The sequence below is a fragment of the Triplophysa dalaica genome, chromosome 11, assembly GCF_015846415.1.
Source record: "Triplophysa dalaica isolate WHDGS20190420 chromosome 11, ASM1584641v1, whole genome shotgun sequence".
NCBI lineage: Eukaryota > Metazoa > Chordata > Actinopteri > Cypriniformes > Nemacheilidae > Triplophysa > Triplophysa dalaica.
This window is the reverse complement of record NC_079552.1, coordinates 3,401,153-3,412,462: the sequence shown is the minus strand read 5'-3', so window position 1 is coordinate 3,412,462 and position 11,310 is coordinate 3,401,153. Positions and strand designations below refer to the sequence as shown.

At 37.2% G+C, this 11,310-nt stretch overlaps 2 protein-coding genes across 2 annotated transcripts; one reads left to right on the top strand and one right to left on the bottom strand.

The window, feature by feature from the left end:
* The first annotated feature begins 193 nt into the window (after positions 1-193).
* On the top strand, positions 194-1,456 carry mrpl14 (mitochondrial ribosomal protein L14). Its single transcript, XM_056760502.1, has 3 exons — positions 194-286; positions 495-559; positions 917-1,456. The coding sequence occupies exons 2-3, from the start codon at positions 501-503 to the stop codon at positions 1,281-1,283; spliced, it is 426 nt and encodes a 141-aa protein (XP_056616480.1). The 5' UTR covers positions 194-286; positions 495-500; the 3' UTR covers positions 1,284-1,456.
* A 176-nt stretch (positions 1,457-1,632) lies between these two features.
* capn1a (calpain 1, (mu/I) large subunit a) lies at positions 1,633-11,278 on the bottom strand. Its single transcript, XM_056760500.1, has 22 exons — positions 11,127-11,278; positions 9,332-9,578; positions 8,267-8,336; positions 6,968-7,086; positions 5,869-6,002; positions 5,619-5,787; positions 5,376-5,459; positions 5,213-5,298; positions 5,061-5,135; positions 4,815-4,975; positions 4,446-4,615; positions 4,177-4,188; positions 3,743-3,954; positions 3,444-3,483; positions 3,273-3,338; positions 3,092-3,149; positions 2,938-3,002; positions 2,752-2,820; positions 2,568-2,646; positions 2,370-2,483; positions 2,215-2,273; positions 1,633-2,136 (listed from the first exon to the last, which is right to left on the bottom strand). The coding sequence occupies exons 2-22, from the start codon at positions 9,575-9,577 to the stop codon at positions 2,110-2,112; spliced, it is 2,115 nt and encodes a 704-aa protein (XP_056616478.1). The 5' UTR covers position 9,578; positions 11,127-11,278; the 3' UTR covers positions 1,633-2,109.
* Between the last annotated feature and the right edge of the window lie 32 nt (positions 11,279-11,310).

Genomic DNA, 11,310 nt, shown 5'->3' with positions numbered 1-11,310 from the left:
CCCGAATGTATTATTAAATTGAATAATAGCTGAAAAATAATCTAAAGAAATTAATTTGGCTCTTTTATTTCTGTTTCTTGTACTTTTTGTCTGAGAGTACAACACGCCGTTCAATAACGTACCTATATAAAGTGTCTTACTAACGTTTTAGCGTCATCCAGCACTGTAGGTGGCGCTAACGGTCAGATGTTTGCCACGAACTCTACGTAAAACAACAATTGTCGCCTTGTAATGACGTATTTGAGATGCGTGCGTGACATTGGTGTGGTGTGAATGTTCTAAACAGGTATTTATGTGATCTGTTTACTTATATCACTCTAAAATAACAGTTATGTTTAAATATAAAACTTTAATTTATTGCTGCAATCTTTCGATGTTATCTAATGTAGTTAGTTTATAAGCTGTTTATCATCAGATTTCTCATTATTGTTGTTTGAAAGAAATAAAACGCGTTTCTAATAAAGTTTATTTTTGATTTGTATTTTTATTGTCAGGTCAGTATGGCCTTGTCGCTATCCGGGTTGATTCTGCCCAAACTGACACAGCAAAGAGCTTTCAGGTAAATATTATTCTATATTCATTGATATCGAATTATAGTTTTCAAGACGGTGTGCTTTTATTTGCTGGGTTCTCACGATCATGGAAAACTTGGAAACATCAGGACATTTCTACTGCATGACTGCTGACTCAAAAATTGAATGCAAATCTAAAATAAGCTGCAAGCCAGCTGATTTGCTGTTTATAAATGAATGCTGCACATTTACACAATATTTTGTTCTTTATACGTGGATGTCTGTAAATGTATGTCGATTTATACCATCAGCATAATCAGTTTTACATTGATATTAGGTATAATGCAATTTCTGTATTAATATGGCCGAAGAAACACTATTATATTTTATCCATCTCATTCCAGTGTTTCTGCTGCTGTGGCTGCTATTCAGAAGTTAACACGAGTGAGAGTGGTCGACAACAGCTCTCTTGGAAATGCCCATCACCACCGTCCACCAAAAGTTATTCACGTTTACACCAAGAATGGAGTGGGTAAAGTGGGAGACAGAGTCTTACTGGCAATTAAAGGACAAAAGAAAAAAGCTCTCATAGTGGGTCAGAAGATGCCTGGAGCACGTATGACACCACGGTTTGATTCAAATAACGTTGTTTTGATCGAAGATAACGGAAACCCCACTGGAACTAGAATCAAAGCTCCAATACCAACACATCTGCGCAAAATGGAGGGGGAATATTCCAAACTGATAGCCATTGCTCAACGATTAGTGTAGATCATTGTTTCTGTATGCTAGAAAATCCTAGATGTGCATTTTCTATTATGCTTAGTTTGTCTGTAAATAAGACTTGTACTTTGCCATTCAAAAAGTCTGTCGTCAAGGTGGATTCTTTGTTTAAAATAAAATTTGTGGATGTAAGTTATCCAAATATGGATTTGCTTAAGTAATGTTTGTACTGTGGATTATTATATATGTGTTTGTGTTGTCTACGGTACTAGAATCAGAGTATTTTCACTTTTCAGGGTAGTTAACTCATTGATGGTTTCCTTACAGTTGTCCGGACTCATATTTTAAGTTCATCTTACTTTCAGGCTTTTGAAAAAATACAGAACAGTCATAAACATAAATTATAATATTTTATTCTAAAGCTATATTTGATTTATATCAGTGACAATACTGAAATTCAGCCTATAAAACATTACATTCTTCATCTAGGGCATATTAGTTCACCTTTTAGGAAAACATGCAATGCTGTGGTTTCTTATTAGAGGCACTATCAACAGTCAACCTTTTGCAAACAAAGACAGATTTTCCATTTTTGACAAATTCAGATGCTTGTTAGATACTCATCCTATGTTTTTTTCTCACACATATAAACAGTCAGGACATGAGCAGCGAGTGAAGGTCCTCTTCAGACAACAAGTGTACCTTGAGTGGTGTTCTCTATTGTGTAAATGCATTATTTTCTATTTAAACAAAAATACTTGAAAAAAAAACTATTGGAACTTTTCTCTAATGCTTATTGTGAAAGTGAGGTTGTTGCATGAAGAGTTTAGTATTGAGGCACTTTGCAGCATTCTTGCATTGGGAATGGTCTACCTCAACCGCACATGGTCATGAAAAGCCACTACGGAAAAGGAAGGCAATAAAAAGTGGTAAGCAATGTTTTTTAACTTTCAATTGAAAAAAAATCAAGAGAGATCACCTCAGACATGTTCATCTCCGCCTCTCCTGTTCCATCTCTGTCCAAAAGCTGAAAAGATTCTACAAGAAAGTGCAGGATTATATAAACCATGCTAAAACATAGAATGAGTTGAAGAGATTGTTAATAGGCACCATGTAATATTAATCGACACATACTGAACATGCACTCCAGTTTGATCAAGCAGCAGACGAAGTTATCAAAATCGATGGTTTCGTTCTCAGCATATCTGGCTACTAGAATCTGGTTGAGTCTGTTGTTGAGCTTGAAGCCTGTAGAGAATACAAGCAAGGTTTAGTCACTTGCCGATGTTTAAATAGTCATTCCATTCATGAGCAAGACAACAGAGACTTTACCAGCTGATTCCACCGCCATACGCATCTCATAGGAGCTCATTGTTCCTGACTTATCAATGTCAAATTCTCTGAAGATCTCCTGAGTAAAAAAACGAATTGCTATTGAACATTATGTTGACCCATCGATTACAAATTCAGAGAGGTAAAACGAATCAAAGCTTAAATACAAAGACAATTCACTAACCAACATCTTTCTAATTTTATTCCAGAGGATCTGAAACTCTACTAAGCCCAAGCGTGCACTACCATCTTTCTGAAGAAGCACAGGGTCAGGAGAAAAACAATCTGCTCGACTGATCACATGACATATGCTGTTGATTACTACAGGAGATCAATCATCTTAAACATTGGTTTAAATAGTGAAGGATACATCCAAGAGGTTGACCATAGTTCTACAAGAATCCATACTGAACCCATCTGTCTTAAGGTCCTTGTCTGATATAGAAACAGTTAATTCACATATAAAAATAAGAGACAGACTTGTTTTTATTGAATTGAGCACACGTAGGACATGTTTAACTCACGTTTGGACACGACCCGGTTAAGGATGGTCCTGAGTTCACGGACAGATATCTCCATATCCTGAAACAAAGACAAAACAATCAGCTGTTAACAGTAATTAATAATTTTAATAAAGCTATTTATTTATATCGGCTGCATTTATAAATTAATGAATTAAAATTCTGATCTATTTAATTCACCCACCTCTCCAGCCAGCTGAGCAAACAAGGCCTTAAATGAGTCTTCAATATCATCCTCTGAAATTTCTTCCTGAATGGAAACGAAACGAGCCATGTTTGTCTAAGTCTCAATCCATCAGTCTCAAGATGTTTATCTGGATGCTTACACTGACGCAATTTAGCCTCAAGAACTCACCTCATCCTCGAAGTCTGCAGAAATCTCATCATCCAACTCCCTTACAAGATAAAACAGAACAAACTTCACTAACAGTAGAAACTCCACAAACTTTAAACATTGCGCATTAAGGTTTTCTCAAAACGAAACAATGATCACTCTCATGTTGCTTCATATTCATGTACGACTTAAAGAGCAGTTTGGAAAATGTTTGAGAGTGAGTCAATCATGACAGAACTCTCATTTTTTGGGTAAAGCATTCTTGCAACCAGAACAATACAGATCTTTTCTGTATAGCAACTTTTTTTACGAACACTCACTCAGTCTGTGATTGTTTTTCTGTAAAGACCCGTAAGACAAAATCCGCCTCCTTGCTGGGCTCGAAGGTAGACGGGACGATGATGTACTCTCCAGGAGGCAGGCTGAGACGCGTGCTCACCTCCCGCAGGTTAATGAAGGTCTCGGACCGAGCGCAGGATGAGTGAGCCAAGAAGAAGTTCTTTTTGAGATGCACATTCTGACAACCGGCAAACTGCAAACAGATGAGAATGACTTGGTATGCAGCCTTTCGATTCTGATGTTCTGCTTTGGAATAAGTAAACGTATGTTGTTTCATGAATACATACAGAATGAATGTCCTACTTTATGGATATTCAGAATCAAAAATAAATAAATCACCTGTGTGGAAGTACACAAGGCTTAATATTTGAAGGCAAACCTATTAAACACAATATTTGCTGAAACTGATCCGTACCTCTTCAGGAATCTGCAGGAATATAGGAAGGAGAGAAATAAGATGAATTATAAAAATATATGAATTATAAAAATATAATTTAAACATTACACTGTTGTTGCACAGCTCGCATCAGTGTATTTCTTCACACATAAGATTATAATTCAACTCAAATCAATATTAGATGTTAACCTTACTTATGTAACTCTTTAGCACTTTCGGCTAAAATTCCTCGATGCTCGTTTTTATCAAACGTTGTACCCAAAAAATCTGAATCATTTGCTCTTCACCTCATAGACTGCAAAGCCGATGGTGTGCATGTCTTGTCCTTGACGGCGAAATCGTCTGCGGTCTTTCTGCATTAAGGCCACCAGGAAACTGCAGGCCACCTCTTCATCCTCAGGATCATCATCTTCCTCCAGCAGAGTGATCTTATACTGCGGATTAATCCAGAATGTGTCTGCCAAAGACGACGGACACACACACCAGTGCTTTGGATTAGAATCTACTACGTATAATTGTTTCTGAATGGCAACTATGAAGTTGTTCTTCAGGTGCAATGCTTACTTTTAAGAGAAAAAAACCCATCAATTCTTGATTCCAATCGTGTCCTTCATGGGGAACAATAAAGTGTCCTGTAAATCAGATAAATGACTCACTGGCATGGTTTCGACAGCCCCCTGCCGTGCTGCCTCTCCTCCAGGAGCCGTGAAACTTAACGGTGTTCCAGTGGCTCACCTCATCCTCGCTCAGAACATCAGGGGTGAGGTTACAGATTTCTAATCTGGAGTACTGCCTCAAGAACTCACTGAACGACATCCTGCGAGAAAAAAACGAATCATTTTTTATGCCGTGACGGTTCAGAATGCTTTGTCGGTCTATTAACATGTTACATTGAATCTCACCAGAACTCTCCGTCCTCCATCTTCAAGTGCAGGTCATCTTTCTCAGATTCATCGATCTCATCCCATTCAGAGGAGCTGTGGAGGGAACACACTATACAGTTCTCAAATATTTGGGCTGAAGTGAAAAAAATGACTCGACTGCTTTCACTCACTTATCGCTCCAGGCCCCTGTCCATTCCACCTGACCCCATGGGTTACGGATGCGGATAAGCTTCTCCATACTGCCCCTAAACTCCACCTGTTAGAGAGAACAGAGATCCTGCACTTCAAGACATAAACACTTGAACTCTGAGGTATTTATAATGAGAGCACTACCTGTTTGAGAGCAGTCACAGAGTAAGCGTGACCCTTGACCAGCTTCTTGAACGTAACGGCTTCCATGTCGAAGGCACTGGTGATCTGGGACACAATCATTAAGAATGGATTAATCTAAATCTAGAACGAGGTATGTCAATGCCGATCAATACATGTCTACAGAAAATACTAAAAATATCTGTGTGATTCATGACCAGTTACATTTTTTGAGTAAACTATCATATCAAGTAACGAAGTTCTCACATCGATGGAGCAGCCCAGCAGCGAGCCTCTCTCCAAGGCTTTGCCGATGATTCTGTAAAGATCTTTCGGGGCGTTCCGGAGCTCGTACATCTCTGAGACTCCACCTGTAAAGTCCACAAAACCTTCAGTGGTGGAACCTCCAGAGAGAGCTTCATAAGAGCCATTTAACCTGGAGGAACATGAACAAACATACCGTTATCACTCAACAATCTCTGGTTTCTCTGCAAGAGACACATAAATCAGGACGTACTTAGCATAGGCTTTTTCAACCAGGGCACTCCAGAATTCATTTCCCTCTGCTGAGTGGACGAACATGAGCTCTCCGTCTTTGACCGGCAGCCGGTCATCAATCACAATGTCCACCCACTCGCCATATTGCCAGAACTGCAGACCAGATGAAAATGGTCGGAATGAATTGATTGTTGTGGATTGACAGCGGTCAATATGAAGAAAAGACTGATGGTGTCCAAAGGATGGTCAAAATAAAGGGTTTTAAACTCTTCCCATCTAATACTATATACAGCCGCTGAGAAAATGAAGAGACCATTCCAAATTTCATTTAATCAGCATTTCTAGATGTATTGTGGTCATTGAAGTCCAGTGTCTATTGAATTTCAACAAAATCAAACCTCAGGAGTTACACAGTCATCCGACGGCAATGTGAAAGACTGACAGCATATCAAGATAAAAATCAAAAAGGTTATCACATATTTTCCTAAATACAAATATTAGTGTTGCTTAAAAGTGAATATTAACTTGTGATCTTTACAGTATTTGAGGTCTGAAATAATACAGAGCAGCTATTCTCTTATGATCTGTTCTACAGTTTTCATTTTCCACAAATAAATGCAAATGGTAACAATATTTTTATTTGACATTTTGGAGAAATACTGTTAGTAGTTCACAGAATGAAACAAAATGATTCTTTTATCTAAACACATAGCTGTAAATAAATAGTAGATTCAGAAAACTGAAAATGCTCTTTGAAATGGTCTCTTAATTTTTGTCAGCGGCTGTATATGCAATATGTACAAAATTTTATACAAATATTATTCAAATTGTATTATGTAAATTCTAATTCTATTAATGTTATGTATTTTCTAATTGATTTAATTGACTGAATTTTAAGAATTTATTTTTATTTCTCATCCCTACAATTCTATTGCATTTAAGAAATAGAATTGTACCATGTCATGTCACATTGTGTATGGTTGTGTATGAAACTAATAAAAAAAATTTCAAGCATTTCAGCATGTCTTTAGATTCAATTAATTTAGAATGCGAGTTTCTTACATTCATTCAACTATATCTGAATGTTTGACTGGTAGATATTAGCAATTTTACAAAACCTGGAAGTGGAAAATTCCAGCATATCCGTCCTGAAAGCTCTGACCGTGAGGAACAACTCTGTGTAGCAGCTTTTCATTAAGTGTCAGTGAGGCTATAGCAGCCAGAAGCCAACAGTCACCTGACAGGAAATAAAACAGATGAGCACTTCAAACTGTCAAAGATATGTCCTGAATTAAATGCTTCTCTTTAACAAACATTGATGCCTTTAATAACAAACAGCAGTTTAACTACCGTCCACAACCATCAGGGGGCCAGAGTGCAGGAGTCTGGGTGGGGCTTATTTTTACTGTAAGGCCTATGTGAACCCATTCCTGTTTACCACCCCACTCACAGGAATTTTCCAGAACCTCAAAACTGTAAAAGTGGGCCAGCAGCAGGCTGAATGAATTTGATTGTTTTCCACACGCCATCTTTAATGAGGGTAAACTTGCAGATGCCCCAAAAAACACTTGCTTACTAACAGCCAATAACATATCTCATTGAATTAGAAACCAAATTTAAAGTGCCATCTTTTTAAAGTATGGATGAATAAATACATTTTATCCTAAAACATTTTATAAAAAGATATTTGGTTGGTTTATCTAAAACAATAAATAAATGTTCAAAATTATTGACACTTTTCTGGTTATACATGACTGAATTAGGGACAGTTCACCCCAAAATACAAATTCTGTCATCATTTACAGATCCAACCCCATATTTAACTTCATTTTTAAAACAAAGTCTATAGGATTCAATGGGGGATGAGATCTGTTTGGTTACTGACATTCTTCCAAATTAGCAGGACAAAGAAAAATATAAAGTAAATAATCACAGAAACGTTTTATTTTTTGGGTATAATATCCCTTAAATACAGTAGTTAATGTGATGAAATACATCTAAGGCGATTGATCTATGATACCTGTGTGAACTGACTTTGAACATCCACCACAAATTGGTTCAACAACTTCACAAAACTGGCTCAGAAGTTTCTAGTATTGCAGACCTCTGGGATATCATACCCAGAGCTTGGTTTCCAAATGCTTTATAGTAAATAGCCACTATAAAGGCATAAATGTATACAAAACAAAGGAAACCTCTCACACTTAGGTTCAGAGTTTTAAGTTGGCATGATCACAAAAATGCACTGACTCAAGGTCCGTATGAAGCAAATGAGTCACATGCAGACACGCCTGAGGCCAGTTATATGATCTGCTCTTTCATGACTCATACTCTGAGATTTCTGCTATATAATCTAAGTGTAAATGAAAGACACAGACAGGTATTCTGGAGATTGTATGTAAAACCAGATCAATTACCCAGAGCTCCCTGACAGATGTCAGTCCTTGTAGCTCCGCCCAGAATGAACTGCGGATCATCACAGAGCTCCTGCGGGGAAGAAGAGATTAGAAGGGCTGAAAAGAGTATCAAACCAAGGTCTCTGTACCTGTTCTCAGTTTACAAATACAGACACACCTACTGTACAGTATGTGTCAGGAAACTCATATACATGAACAATAATGACCTGTCTGAATTAATGCACGTTTGTTGAGTTGAATCATATTTACTAAGACTAAGTGTGGCTGAGGAATCTTTGAGATCAATGTGTGCGTGTATGATTTTGTAAGAGTGTCAACAGCTGTAGTGAAGGAGGGGTCGGCTCGGTCAAATATGAGCACATTCTCATGCTGAACTAAAGCATGTTACTGTCTGTAATACATTTGTTGAGTGTTATGGGTTTAAATGTGTTTAAAGGGATAGTTCACCACAAAATGAAAATTCTGTTATCATTAACTCACCCTCAGGTTGTTCCAAACTTGTTTAAATTTCTTTGTTCTGCGAAACACAGCGAAAGATATTTGGAAGAATGTCAGTAACCAAACAGATCTCATCCCCCATTTACTGCCATGGTAGGGAAAATAAATACTATTTAATTTAGATTTTACATATTTGGAACAATCTGAGCATCTGAGAGTGAGTCAATTATGACTGTATTTTCATTTTTGGATTAACTATCCCTTTAAAGTCAGCATGAATTTTGACGTTTGCAAACCGGACTTCATGGAGGAAAAATGTGGGGCGGAAGATGATGATATATCCATTGGAAATGGACTGCTTTCACAGATATGGGGCTTATTGACTAAAATATTTTTCGAGTCACAGTAGGGTATTATGTTTTGACTAAAAGTTACAAAGACAAACTTTGTCAAATTTCCATTGGAATAACATACACGGGGCAAACATTCTGGGCAGAACTCAACTTTACTAACAGCGCACTTCAACACATTTCCCTACTCACGAAGGAAGGCAACAAATTGTGTGTCTGGAAATGTTTTTAATCGTAGTATTGAATATTTGACAGAACACATTATCGTCTATCTTACCGTTGGGCGCATCCACTCCACATCGCAGGTTTTAGAGGAATACGGGGCGAGTTCTTTGAAGCCAAGAGATGGAGGCTCAGCAGGAAAGAAGGAATCTTCAAACAGGAATCCTCCTTCCAAACACTCCTGTCTGATGGCTTCATAATCCTGGTTCTGAAAGTGTATGGCCTGCTCGAATGAACCCATGCCCTCCGCTTTCAGCCTGTTATTACTGATGTGGGCTGAGATTCCTCCATATGTAAACATGCTGCAGTGGGTATATATAGCAAAACCGATACCAAGATGATCCATTAGAAAAACTAAACATCTAATCTTTAATCTAAAATAATACTTGTGTACATTCTCATGATTTTTGTCTTTTGGCAAACACAACATATATTAAGGTTTATGGGATTTCACATTATAGATACAAAGGGATTCAGTTAAAGGTACACGATTCAACATGTAAATTAGACTATATAGTTTTTATATAAATAGCACTGTATATGGACATACTATATACAGTATTTATCTTATAGACATTGGATCATTTTTCTATTATAAAACAACACAGTTCAAAATGAAAACAAATGTAATTTGTCGTTTTCTTTTTGATGAACTTAACCTGTAGTTGTGAATTTATACGTGAATGATTGTATAATCTTAGTTTATGTACTTATAGGATTAAATAAATGTGTCTTAGATTTCCAAATACATTGTGGTGCCATGCAAGGTTGTTATTTTTCAGTTTCTTTTAACACAGGCCATTACTGGCATGAAAAATGATTTTACTTTTACAAGAATCTACAATTGGGAAATTCCATGCAAATGTCAACGTTACCATGAAAAAATAGTATAGTGAAAACCAAAGGTTTTTACAATACTAACAGCACAGTTTGCCAAATTTGGTGGTTTGAATAGCCAATTGTGAGGTCACAAAGTTTTTGAAGCAGATTTTCCAACGCCCGGAAAGTGCAATTTTCAGGATTGTCATATCAACAAAAGTACATATTCCTCATAAAAAGATACATTAAAAATAAAACAACAGTTTTATGTTCTATGTAGAGACGTCCTTCCTCATTGGTCGAGATTCTGGTTTGTGCATATCAATTCACAGAAATCCTACAAATTGTGTTATTTAAAACAGAAACTCGTCCATAGACTGATATTTTCTGATGTTTAGACTCTATTAACAATGGTTTAATGTTGAGTATATTAGTAAAAAACATAAGTGTGAGAATGTATATGAATTAAAGAATGAAAATGTCACATCCATAACGCTTGAATTGCCCAATTACTGTTTGCATTCTCTCTCTCTCTTTCTCTCTCTCTCTCTCTGTGTCTCTCTCTCACACACACACACACACACACACACACACACAGTTCATGTCAATGCAGATAAATCGTGCAACTGCTAAAGACAACTGTATGTGTGTCCCATTCATTTAAATCCGTTTTAAATCTCTAGTCTTTACATATAACAACAGCCTTTACAGCCATTTCTAAAGTTTCACACATTGTTTAGAAGTTAATTATTCTGTAACACAATGCATGGCATGCAAAACATCCCGTCGCGAGCGGTCCTTACTTCAGCAAATCACGGCATTACAAACATAACTAGGGTGACACTACGCTAAATGTTTACATTAATTTACGTTTTTTTATGTGAATAAAATACAAATAGGAGACTGACTAAAGTAGACTATTTGATATGGCAGAATAACAGCAGGCCGCCGGAGAGCAACGCGAGCAGATTTAAAGCTTCATAAACATCGACACGAATCACCGTCGACGGAACACAAGACGCGTAACTTGCCTTTTAAACTGCGCTTCTGTCGGGCTCTTCTGGAGTGTTATACGTGTTATATATTCCGCAGTATTTGCCTGAAAGATAAGCTGTACTTCAGTGTATGTTCGTGGAGCTTCAGTGAGTGTTTGAGCCCAGAGGAGGCGGAGCGACGCAACAAGACCGACCGACAAGTGCACTTGAGATGAAATAA